Source organism: Diaphorina citri, unplaced genomic scaffold, assembly GCF_000475195.1.
Source record: "Diaphorina citri unplaced genomic scaffold, Diaci psyllid genome assembly version 1.1 scaffold1737, whole genome shotgun sequence".
In the NCBI taxonomy this organism is placed as follows: domain Eukaryota; kingdom Metazoa; phylum Arthropoda; class Insecta; order Hemiptera; family Psyllidae; genus Diaphorina; species Diaphorina citri.
Genome location: NW_007379163.1, coordinates 51,846 through 64,088, shown reverse-complemented (window position 1 = coordinate 64,088; position 12,243 = coordinate 51,846). Strand labels below are relative to the sequence as shown.

The 12,243-nt window shown below is 39.4% G+C and overlaps 2 protein-coding genes across 2 annotated transcripts; both read right to left on the bottom strand.

Annotated features, from left to right (window-relative positions):
* Positions 1-268: 268 nt before the first annotated feature.
* On the bottom strand, positions 269-1,578 carry LOC113470668 (dynein heavy chain 10, axonemal-like). Its single transcript, XM_026829299.1, has 3 exons — positions 1,433-1,578; positions 555-815; positions 269-274 (listed from the first exon to the last, which is right to left on the bottom strand). Exons 1-3 carry the CDS (start codon positions 1,571-1,573, stop codon positions 269-271), a joined length of 408 nt encoding a protein of 135 aa, XP_026685100.1. The 5' UTR covers positions 1,574-1,578.
* An 87-nt stretch (positions 1,579-1,665) lies between these two features.
* LOC103517066 (dynein heavy chain 10, axonemal-like) lies at positions 1,666-10,643 on the bottom strand. Its single transcript, XM_026829298.1, has 5 exons — positions 10,637-10,643; positions 10,010-10,161; positions 9,303-9,490; positions 3,568-3,806; positions 1,666-1,670 (listed from the first exon to the last, which is right to left on the bottom strand). The coding sequence occupies exons 2-5, from the start codon at positions 10,157-10,159 to the stop codon at positions 1,666-1,668; spliced, it is 582 nt and encodes a 193-aa protein (XP_026685099.1). The 5' UTR covers positions 10,160-10,161; positions 10,637-10,643.
* Positions 10,644-12,243: the final 1,600 nt, after the last annotated feature.

The following is a 12,243-nucleotide window of genomic DNA, read 5'->3' as shown; positions in this document are numbered from 1 at the left end:
GGATTTCACCAATGACTTAATAGGAGATTTCACTAATGGGAGAATTTTCAATCATTCAAACCCACTTCTAGATGTGCTAGGGAGATGCGGTTTACACCATTGGATTCCTTATTTTTGTACATACTGGGAAAAATCGGAAACTCCCGAAATTCCAAACCGTTCCCGAGATATTGACGTTTTTTAGTTCCCCATAAGAAATACACGGGGAACACATTTTGAGGCCAGCAAAAATTTTCGTACGTTTAATATTTTCTCTTGTTTTTAGTTTTCATTTCTTTGAAACAAGACCCAGGCACGATACTAAGCCTCAAAGGCGAAGCCCCGGAAGCGCGCAGCGCGACCTCATGCACAACCTCACGAAGCCCTGGGAGCGCGTAGCGCGACCGCATGCACAACCTTTCGAAGCCCCCGGGAGCGCGAAACGCGACCCTGTATGCACAACCTCGCGAAGCCTCCGGGAGCTCGCAGCGCGACCGTATGCACAACCTCGCGTAGAGAACACGCGAAACCCTTCGCCCCCCTCCCGAGCACGCAATGTTGTTATCATAACTTACCTCAAAGAGTAGTTGGCAATGGGCCAGCAGTCGGATGCGTTCTCCATTGGCCAACGTCAATATCTTATTATCATCCATCACTGAATTCATATTTTCAATCCACAGGGCATCTACATCTCCATCAAACAGAATATACTTCCTCTCCTTACTACCCGGGTCCAGGGGTTTGTTGACCGCGCGGAAAATGTTCGATAGGAGACCGTCGTACCAATCCCGAGTTTCCGGGTTGAGGACTCCGTATAGTTCGATGACAGACACCGCCTGAAAACGTAATAGGGTCGAGTACATCAGAAGAAATATTAAATAGGTCCAAGCATATCGGGAGAAACTAAACTTCCCCGAGATTAAGGACCCCGTACAGTTCTATCACAGATACCGCTTGGAAATGTAAATTGAGTATTGAACTTGGCGGCCAACTTTTGAACACCGAAGTTTTTGTGGGAGGATTTCATTAATTTTTGCGGCCATTTTTCTAAATAGAAAATTCAATGATTAGAAAGATTGTACCTGGGCACCCCTTTCGCATTATTTTAAGGCTTTTTGTCTACCCATTTACCTTATATTTATGTACCTACCTCAGGGCAGGGTAGCGTAGAGCGGTGGAAGTTTTAACCAGTGCATTGAAGTTTTAACCACTGGTATTGTACTTGGCGGTGAACTTTAAAACACGGAGGTTTTTCTGGAGGATTTCAGTAGTTTTTTATTTTTTTTTTACCTACCTTAGGGTTAAGTGTATAAGTACGGGCAGGGTAGCCTAGAGCGGTGGAAGTTTTAACCAGTGCATTGATAACCACTGTTATTGTACTTGGCGGTGAACTTTAAAACACGGAGGTTTTTCTGGAGGATTTCAGTAGTTCTTTTTTTTTAGTTTTACCTACCTTAGGGTTAAGTGTATAAGTGCGAGCAGGATAGCCTAGCACGGTTGACGTTTTAACCAGGGCATTGATAACTACTGATTTGCCACCTCCAGTAGGTCCCACGATCATGGTCGAGTGACGAGTTAGCATGGTTTCGTACATTTGTACCACCTGTAAACCAAGGAAAAAAATATACCTACATGTTAGGGAGGAAAGAAAAAAAACGGGTGGAGGGTAGTTCGCCAGGTCAAGTTCTAGCCTGAGCATGTACGTAAGATGAAACATTTAACTGTTTTTAGTCCGTCCTTCCTTTATTATTACTAATAATAAAAGGTATAGTGGACGGACTATTGTATTCGCTTCGGTGTCGTCTGTCTGTCTGTCGGTCGGTCGGTCGGTCTGTCCCCAAAGAAGGAGTTATCCAAACCTGGTCGACCTATATATCAAATTAAAGGTCTTTTTACCAGGATCACGAAAATGGTGGTGCAAATTTTGTCCAGAAAACCATAAAGCCAAAAAAGCAAAAAAACTGGTTTTTGCGGGATTTTTTTCACATTTTCTCACACAAATGAGCTCTGATCTCGAAATTTGTCGCGAAGACCTATGAACTCAAAGCGAGAAAGTTTTAGATAACACTTCAGCCGTTAATTTAAGACCGGTTTTAGCGTCATCTATGTTAAGCTACACCGAGCAAGGCCAATAAATGGATGGGTGACTGAAAGTTAATTGAGTAATTGTGGGATTTTTTTTCACATTTTCTCACACAAATGAGCTCTGATCTCGAAATTTGTCGCGAAGACCTATGAACTCAAAGCGAGAAAGTTTTAGATAACACTTCAGCCGTTAATTTAAGACCGGTTTTAGCGTCATCTATGTTAAGCTACACCGAGCAAGGCCAATAAATGGATGGGTGACTGAAAGTTAATTGAGTAATTGTGGGATTTTTTTTCACATTTTCTCACACAAATGAGCTCTGATCTCGAAATTTGTCGCGACGACCTATGAACTCAAAGCGAGAAAGTTTTAGATAACACTTCAGCCGATCATTTAAGACCGGTTTTAGCGTTACCTATGTTAAGCTACGCCGAGAAAGGCCAATAAATGGATGGGTGACATTATATTGGGAATAAAGGGAGAACGGGCTCCAGTCTTGATTTTAAATCATTACATGAAAGTAAAATAAAAAAATCAAATCAAGAATAATAATAAACTGAAAATTAAACAAATTATGTAGGTACATAGATAGGTACTGATTTTCTCTAATCACTACGGGCTAAAAATTCCCGGAGGGACGGACACAGCTTGTTTTTCTTTCATTAAATCTAGAAAGGAACTGCACAAGTTTGTATACCTATACATTTTTGGTAGAGAAGGATTTTTTTTTTTTTTTACTTTCTATTTTTTGATTGAATAATTGCATTTGCCGATGTTATGAAATGGCGCTTGCTTTTCTATAGATGCAAAATTTGTCAAAAGCAGGAACTTAAAGAGAATGGGATAGTAGAGAGACTTCAGTATTTTCATGTTTGTTCTGATTCGATGACTTTGGGATTTCTAAGAGAGATGATTACCTATAAAAATCTGTTTCATTACAAGGATACTAGCATAAGAAGTGACTGATGAATAACTTCACAACTGACTGATGACTAACCTCATAAGGACTGACAGACCTTGTCCCACTGGAGGACGTTAAACCGTTATACTGATACTGTACTAGCACTTCACAGGTGTGCACGGGATAAAAAAAAAAAAAAAAAAAAAAAAAAAAAAAAAAAAAAAAAACAAAACAAAAAAATGCACAAGTGTTTTGATGGCAAATATTTCAACGAGACCGTGTCAGAGACTTCTTTTTCAATTCTCTGCAACTTAAATCGCCGGATCATTTGCTAGCAGTAGATCTTGTGTGGAAAGAAACTTTCAGATTTTACTCAGATTTTTCCTGCCTCGGTGGTGTAGTGGTCAAGGCGCTCGCCTGGTAAACAGGAGGGCGTGGATTCAATCCCAGCCGAGGTATGGAATTTTATCAATATAGTTTGAGAATTTGACCACAGTAATAATAGTAGCCTTCTGCTGGAGTAAAGGGACTTTTCAGTCCTATGCGAGCAGTATAAATATAAGCACTATTAACTATTATTATTATTATTTTTCCCCCTTACCTAGAAACAGAGGTACATCTTCCGACACAAACTTGGGTAGATTCATATCCCTCAGGGCCCGCATGAGTACCACGCTTTCTTCCAATTGTAGAGCGGCACGCTTCAATTCTCCAGCCATGACGAGGACAGATTTGAGGGCGCGCATGCCAAAGTCGTAGTGGCACTGTTTGGATAGCTGCTCTTTGGAGAGTTTGTAGAGGACAGCCATTTTCTTCGCGAGGACTTTGGCTTCAAGAAATCTGAAAGAGAAGTCAATAGAATGTTGTTGTAGTAGCAGTAGGTTCACCAAATTACACAATGTCTTCACTTTCTGAAACTGGGAGTTTTAGGAATCTTGCAGTGGCTATTGGGTTCCTCCACAAATCCATGGGTGTATTGGGTGGTGGGATTTTTGGGGCAATTAAACAGATGGTGAGTGTCATGTAGGGATCCTCTGCATAAATCACACTCGTAGAGGACAGCCATTTTCTTCGCGAGGACTTTGGCTTCAAGAAATCTGAAAGAGAAGTCAATAGAATAATTAATTTTAATTTTAATTTATTGATTTAATTTATTGTTTATTATGCGGTTTTAAAAACATTAGGCACAATTTACAAATGTAGTATAATATAAAGTGAACAAAAAATACAATAACCTATCTAAACTAGTGTTTATAATAAATTCTATGATAATCTATCGTAGGGGAAAAAGTTGATCCAACATTTTTGAGAATTGTACGAAGGGGACATGAAGATCAAGGCGACTGTAGTACTGATAATAAAGATTTTTAGCTTTGAAAACGGGGGATAGATCAGCAAAGGTTGAAGTAGGTATACTGAAGTAAGTTGTTGTATTAGTTGCATTCACTCGTACATAAATGAGGTTTCAAAGTCAATGAGCAGAAAAATGTGGAACAACGGAGTTTTTCTTTTTCTTCTACGATTTCTAGATCCAGAAATAAATTGATTTAAAGGAACTGACGTTTAAATGGCACTTGTTCAGGTATAATAACAGCTCTTATCACGCAGGTAATAGGTCGATGTTGCGTGTGTGGGATGGCATATAAGCTGAAATCTGTTTTCAGCTTTTCTCGAAATTTGTGGAGAAAGTAGTTTGTTTGTTTCTCCATAACTTTCGAACGGGTTCTCCAATTTTGATGAAATTCGGCAAATATGTTGAACACCTTGCTAATGAGATTTTGAGTTCCATCGGGATGATCGGGCCTCGTAGAGGTCCTCCTTCTGAATGAGTCCTACAGTTAACTAAACCACTTGTAAAGTTAGATGATGGACAAAAAGGACTCCAGAAATGAGCGAAATAGGTCACGGACATGTTTGTGTAATGTCAGTGAATTCGCTACACCATTCCTAGACAACAAAGAACAAACATGGTACAAAAGACAATGCAAAAACTTGGAGTTTTGTAAGAATACTACGAAAGCCTAATCAGTTGATTTTAAAATTTGAATTTGAAGTCACATTCGAATATCGTGGTAGATACCTAGATAGATACTCACAATGAATAAAAAAATATTCATTACCGAAATGTTCTTTTATTTATACCAATGACACGTAGTCTAGAATAGAATAGATTAATAGAATATAGTTGCTTGTGTATTAGAATAGAATAGAATGGCGTTTACTAGATGTGGTCAACTTTAGGACCATGTCCTCGAACAAGACACCATAAGGTAATAATAATTATATCGTCTGCCAAACCATTGCATCAGTCTAGATTTACATGTCTATTGGCCTTAATCTATCCAAATCTAACCTACGAACCTACGTGGGGTCTGTCCAAAGTCAGTCCTAGATCCTAGGTCTATACCCTAAGCCCTACTTTGTCTACTCTAAGTTGGTCTTCTCTATTTTGTAATTTGCTTCTACTATGTTCAGGCACTCACAGGGTTCGAAATAGCGATGTTTTGAGAGTGAGTGCGTGAGTGAGTAAAAGAACTACTCTTTTCAGACATGCGCCTTAGTAGGTAAACCCTTTCGAAGTAGAAATGTGTAAAGAGTGACTGAGTGAGTTATAAAATAGAGCTACTCTTTTAAGTGAACTACTCGCTCAATGAGTTGGATCCTAACTCCCTATACCTACAGAGATTTGAAGAGTGAGTCAGATATTTTAGGATCTGACTCATTCACTGAAAAGAGTAGCTCTTTTTCTGACTCACTCACTCTTTAGTTCACAACTCTAGTTCGAAAGGGTTAGTTGCATGATTGGCGCAGTTAGAACGTAAAGGGTGTCTCATTTGAATGATTTATATTCGAATCCCCCCCCCCTCCATCATCTCTGACTGAAAATGTCACCTTGGCTGAAAGTCACAGGTATGACGTCACTCCAAATCCAAATAAATATCCTCCTTATACTTATAATATTCAGTATAGGATCGTTTATCATTCTGTTATCAAGCTGATTTATTCCAGCTTGAATACTTACCATTACCAGGTGATGAATGTATATTATTTTACCTTTATCTTTATTTTCACGTTGTTCACATGCTGAGGGCGGCCTAACACAGGTGTGTAATATTTCAGTACATTGCGACAAGATCTATTAAGGCCCGTCTCTCGTCTCGCATTAGGAGACATTTAGTAGTACGTAGTCCCCTGCACAACCAAACATATGAAAATGATAGAGACCCTCTATAGACGCTCTTCATAGGGTTTAGAGACGACTACGCGCTACTGAAAGTCGCGCGTGCAGTGCGGGACCAGTCTGACTTTCAGGGTTGCCGCACGTTGGAAGCGTAATCGCGCGACTATTAGTAGCGCGAATGTCACAAAAGATCTAACCAGGTCGCAGTGACCAAGGACGTTTATTAAAGCCGATGGCCCTACTTATACCAATACCAATTAGACCTATCACATTCTAGGAAACCTAAGTCGCGCAACTCCAGTCAGAGATTTCTGTATCATTTTCATATAGGTTTCATCAGCATAGCGCTACTTCGCGCTACTAAATAAAAGTCAAGCGAACACGTTTCCAAAATGCGACATGCCTCAAAGATATGAGCAACCAGCCCAGCTAGATTGTGCTAGTTCGCATTTTCGATTCCCGCAGAACTTTGTCGTAACACAGATAAGTTTCGTTCTCTAAACGGCTAGTTTTTCCTATCCTGTCTGAATTCTCTCTTCGATTTCGGCACGATATTAAGAGCTCTGTTGTTACAGTTGCCCTCCCTATAACCTGAGCCCCATTGCTTATTTATTCAATCATGATGATGGCACACGATGGGCGGCCTGTATGTCCATTTTGTAATCTATTTGAACTCCAATTTTTTCGCCCATTTCGCATAATAGTTTCCCAAGATCCTCGTTTGCCACAACAGGAATATTATTAATCTGTACATTAGTGCGTCTAGAGTATTGCTCAATGTCATTTAGTCTCCACTTCAGACTCCTGTTTTCTTCTTCGAGGTTTTTTATTTTCCCATTTTGTTCATCGATCGTCTTTAATAGTTTACTGTTCATTTCCTGCATCATAGTTGTAAATTTCTCCAACATTCTTCTTTCTGATGCTAGGTTCTCTCTCTTGATAAGATTTTCCATTTCTGCCAAACTCATTTTTCAGCCAAACATGATTCTGACTTTTGGTTGCATAACATTGCCTTCAGCTCATTACAGTGACATTACACATTTCTTACTCAAATTTTCGTTTTATTATTTATGAGGTTGGATAGAGGGAACTGTAACTGTTAAGCTCTTATCGCCCCAAAGCGAAGAGAGAAGGAAGACAGGATAGAAAGCCAGCCGTTCCGAGAACGAAGGTTCGTTCTCGGAATTTAAGATAAAATCTGCACTGGGGAGGGATCGAACCCTCAACCTAGTACTACCTTCACCCTATCTAGTTACTAAACAAAGGTTAATAAGTCCAAATTAATAAAATGAACCCCAGACAGTCACCCGTCCAGTTACCAACACAACACGAACGTTGCTTAACTTCAATGTTCTGATGTAGGGGACTGGTGTATTCAACGTCCTATTACCGTTTGACATTGGATAGCTTGGCGTAAGGTATTTATATATTATACTTACTACAATAGTGTATGCTAAGCTTAGGTATACATACTAACTTATTCTATTCACTTAGGTGCAAGGTGCAAGTCCCTATGCCCTATGTGCCTCTATTAAACTTTATGAGATGTAAACTGCACATTATCTCCTTATAAATATAAAGGATAAAGGCTACACTTAAGTACATCGAAATCCTCTTTATGGTTATGGTATTTTTGCTTGTGATCATTTTTATTATTGCATGTTATTTACCATACTCTCTAACGCTAACAAGTTTGCTTGTTAAAAATAAGGGGTTTCTATTGTCCCGAAATCGAAGACAGGGACAGGATGGGAGAAAGCCAACCGTTTCGAGAAAGAACCTTATTGATTGAGGGTAATGTTCGACCCCGGGCGGGAATCCGCAACCTAGCCCTTACAAAGCAGGCGTGTTACCTTCCAAGGTAGTTAGACTAACATCTTGTTTTACATTAGCAATATAGGAAGTTTTGGCGGTAAAATTTAAAATTTCATCAGCTGATTTTTTTTAATCGTCAATTTTTACCCCCACTACCAAAGTTCTTCCATTTTATTATCCCCACCCCTGGGAATTCCTAATGTCAATGCGCATTAACATTACGAAAGGAAAATAGGCTACTGGCTGAGGTGCAAGGCAACCTTGAGGGAAAATTCTGTTTCCTCGTGTTTCAGAAAATCACACTCAGTCTGCCGGGGGACAAAGCAATGTGCAGTTCTCCATCAACGTCACTTCCCGTGTTCTGTGTAGAGACTCTACGGTTATAATGCTGGCCTGGGATAGCTCCCTTTATGAGGAAACACAGGATAGCTCATCACTGGAATCTAACCCCATTTCAAGGTATGAAAAGCCTCGTTTTTATGCTGTTTTGATTCAGTTTTTTCAACATTCTTCTTTCTGATGCTAGGTTCTCTCTCTTGATAAGATTTTCCATTTCTGCCAAACTCATTTTTCAGCCAAACACTCAATGTGACAATTAAGCCAAAAACACTCGATGTAGTAATAAATAAACAAGCTAATGAGTGAGAGAAGTAATGAAAAATAAACAACTATTTGGTTGCCTTAGTAACTACGTTTCCTTAGCAACAAATAACAAGATTCTTTTTCTACACTGGAATAGGTTTTTTTAATTAGGTAAAAAACAGGATTAATATGTTATATGATCACACGTAGGTCAGATATTAGAGTAGAAAATCACTTTCTCTTTAATTTGGTATATATTTTATAATATTTCCTTTATTTTAAATCACCGAAAATTTATTTTTCCGCGGAGCAAAATTTAGCGTGTCAACACAGAAAATACTAATTTTGGTGTCAACTCTTTGAACTTTTTCATCATAACGGCAAATAAAAATTGAATTTTCGACCTTTTAAAGTTACTTTTTCGGAGTTTCGACCTCAGATTTAGACCTTTAGCGATTTAAAACATACCGGTAAAACCTTGAACGCTGACGTCACGGCATACGCTCCCGTACACGATGACGTCACATCAACTGTCCCGAGCAAAACTCTTTTGCAGGCAACACATTAACGTGTTTGTGCGCATGTGTTTCTGTGCATTTCTTAAAATCTGACGTTACAACTCTTTGAACTTTTTCATCAGAACGGCAGATAAAAATTGAATTTTCGACCTTTTAAAGTTACTTTTTCGGAGTTTTGACCTCAGATTTAGACCTTTAAAAGTTACTTTGATCGCTGAAAGACCCATTAATTTTACTCACCCTTCCGAGAACAGCATGATCTGGCAAATCAGTTCAAAGTCTGGCACAATACACACCACGGGGCGAAACAGCGCTTTTACCGACTCTGGCAGCTCCGTGCGACCCGCATACCCGGGGTTCATGGTGATGAATATCCCCACCTTATTGTTCATGATAATGTCGTGACCCTCGAATTGAAAGCGAGTCGCCTGGGTGCATCATATGAGGGAGAAGAAAAAATGAATGTAAAAATATAGGCATTGGGATTTTTTTTTTTCCATTTCTTTAGAAGAGGTTTGATAGAGGAAGCTGTAAAGCTGTGTCCACACATGCTTGTCACGTCGACTATGTGTGGACACAGCGATTACGATTATTTAAATAATCGATTAATCGATTTTGCATAATCGATGATGCACATCACTATTAGTAAGGTATTTAGTGACGGGGGTTTAACCCTTAGTGAAGGAATGATCAGTAGCTGGGTGGATATTACTGAGAATACAGATACTTGGCAGTGAACTTTTGAACACAAAGGTTTTTGTGGGGGATGTCAGTAGTTTTGATTCTTACATTGATAAGCAGTGCGGTCCGAATGGTAAGTAGCTGGGTAGATATCACTGAAGGAATGATCAGTAGCTGGGTGGATATTACTGAGAATACAGATACTTGGCAGTGAACTTTTGAACACAAAGGTTTTTGTGGGGGATATCAGTAGTTTTGATTCTTACATTGATAAGCAGTGCGGTCCGAATGGTGAGTAGCTGGGTAGATATCACCGAAAGTACGGACACATCGATTCTGTTGAATTCGTCAAAACAACCCCAGGCCCCGCACTGCGATAGGCCACTGAGAATTTTACCAAACGCCAGAAAGTCCATGCCTGGAAGAAAAAAAAAAATAGAATAGAATAGATTGAGAAGAGTAGAATAGAATAAAAGAAGATAGAAATAGAAGAGTTGGGGGCACGGTTAGCCCAGTGGTAACGCGCTTGCTTGCCATGCAGAAGGTCCCGGGTTCAAATCCCACCATCAACAAAAATTTGCACTCGTTTTTCGATGCAGAAGGTCCCGGGTTCGAATCCCACCATCGACAAAAGTTTGTACTCGTTTTTCGATTGCAAATATTTCAACGGGTTACTTTCTGGTGTTCTCGTGTTGAGCCAGCACCTAAATGGGAAGTATTGTGTCTCTTCTCGCCCATCTGATGAGAGGCATACTACGGGATGGGCATGCTACGACACAGGCCACATGCGTCTAATGTAGCAGTTGTTTCATTGCTACGAAATAAAAAAGGCGGTGAAACACTCATCTCAAAAAATCTTTTAAAAAAATGGAACCTTTATTAATTCGTCTTACCTTCGCCACAATTGAATATTTGACGTCACTATATCATGTTTGTTTTCAAACTGTTAAACAGTAACAGGAGACAAGAGGAGAGAATAGGCAAGGATAAGAGGAAGAGGAAACTGGAGAAAAGAAGGGGGAAGAGGAAGAAGGACAAGAAATAGGAGGGGGTGAGATGAGAAGGAAGAATAACAAAAAAACTGGTGTGAACATCACACGACTTTCCTTATCCTATTGAATGATGCTTATTTGGGTGTTAATCTATTGTAACTTTTACAATATCTCTAACCATTTAGCCAGTATAGCTCAAAACCGCTAAAAAGCGGTCGAAATCCGCCTAAAAAGCGGTCGAAATCCGCCAAAAAAGCGGTTGAAATACCGCCAACCGCAGTAAATACATTAACCAAAAGTTTTGCATTACATCCTTGTTACATTTATGGACTACATACCAAATTTCAAGTCTCTAGCTTATAACGTTCCCGAGATATTGTTAAATTACACCGAAAACCATTGTGAACTACATACCAAATTTGAAGTCTTTAGCTTATACCGTTCCCGAGATATTGTTAAATTACACCGAAAACCGCCAAAAAGCTGTAAAATGCCGCCAACCGTTGCACCGGTCTTAACCAAAAGTTTCGTGTCGCATCCTTGTCACATTTGACAGCTGCATACCAAATTTCGAGTCTCTAGCTCTTACCGTTCTCGAGATATTTTGTTTACAGACAGACACACGGACACACAGACAGACAGACACACACACACGGACCAATGGCTGAAACTTTGGATTTAGATTCTAGGGACCTCAAAACGTGTGTTGACACTTAAAACTGACCATCGAAAATTTGACCCGATTACATTACTTTCCTTCCTATAGGATAAGGAAAGTAATAAGGACAAAAAGGTTTCCAGTCAATGATTTTTTTCCTTATCCTTACTGATCCTTGAGAATGATATAGACGCCTTGAAAAATTTAACAAAATAATAGTAATAATACATCAAGTTTTGACAACTTACTTTCTCCACAATGAGGCCCTTTAACTTACCAGCAGGGGCAGCGCCTAGTCTCATACTAAGGGCTTGAGTTATGGTCAAATATATTCTATCCGTTAGAGGCGTAATTACCAGTCTACCATTGAGTCCCATATATTCATACCCGTACTCAAACGACCCTGAAAAAAGTAGAAAAAGAACGACCCTGAAAGTTAAAAAAAAGTATTGTACTTGGCGGTGAACTTTAGAACACGGAGGTTTTTGTGGGGGATATCAATAGTTTTTGTGATGTTTATTCTATCCGTTACAGGTGTTATTAGAAGTTTAAAATTGAATCTCATATACTCATAACCGTAGTTACTCGAACGACCCTGAAAAAGTAAAACTATTGAACATGGCGGTAAACTTTAGAACACGTAGGTTTTTGTGGGGGATATCAGTAGTTTTGTGATATATATTCTATTCGTTAGAGGTGTTATTACAAGTCTACCATTGAGTCCCATATACTCGTGTTCATAGCCGTACTCGAACGACCCTGAAAAAAGTAGAAAAAAATATTGTACTTGGCGGCGAACTTTTGACCACGGAGGTTTTTGTGAGGGATATCAGTAGTTTTTGTGATTTTT

Coding starts and splice junctions, on each gene's coding strand:
- LOC113470668 (XM_026829299.1), bottom strand. CDS start 1,573: ATGTACGAAACCATGCTAACTCGTCACTCGACCATGATCGTGGGACCT. Junction 816..1,432: donor CTTATACACTTAACCCTAAG/GTAGGTAAAACT, acceptor TTACGTTTTCAG/GCGGTGTCTGTCATCGAACT.
- LOC103517066 (XM_026829298.1), bottom strand. CDS start 10,159: ATGGACTTTCTGGCGTTTGGTAAAATTCTCAGTGGCCTATCGCAGTGC. Junction 9,491..10,009: donor GGACCGCACTGCTTATCAAT/GTAAGAATCAAA, acceptor TGATGCACCCAG/GCGACTCGCTTTCAATTCGA. Junction 3,807..9,302: donor ATCATGCTGTTCTCGGAAGG/GTGAGTAAAATT, acceptor CTTCTCTTTCAG/ATTTCTTGAAGCCAAAGTCC.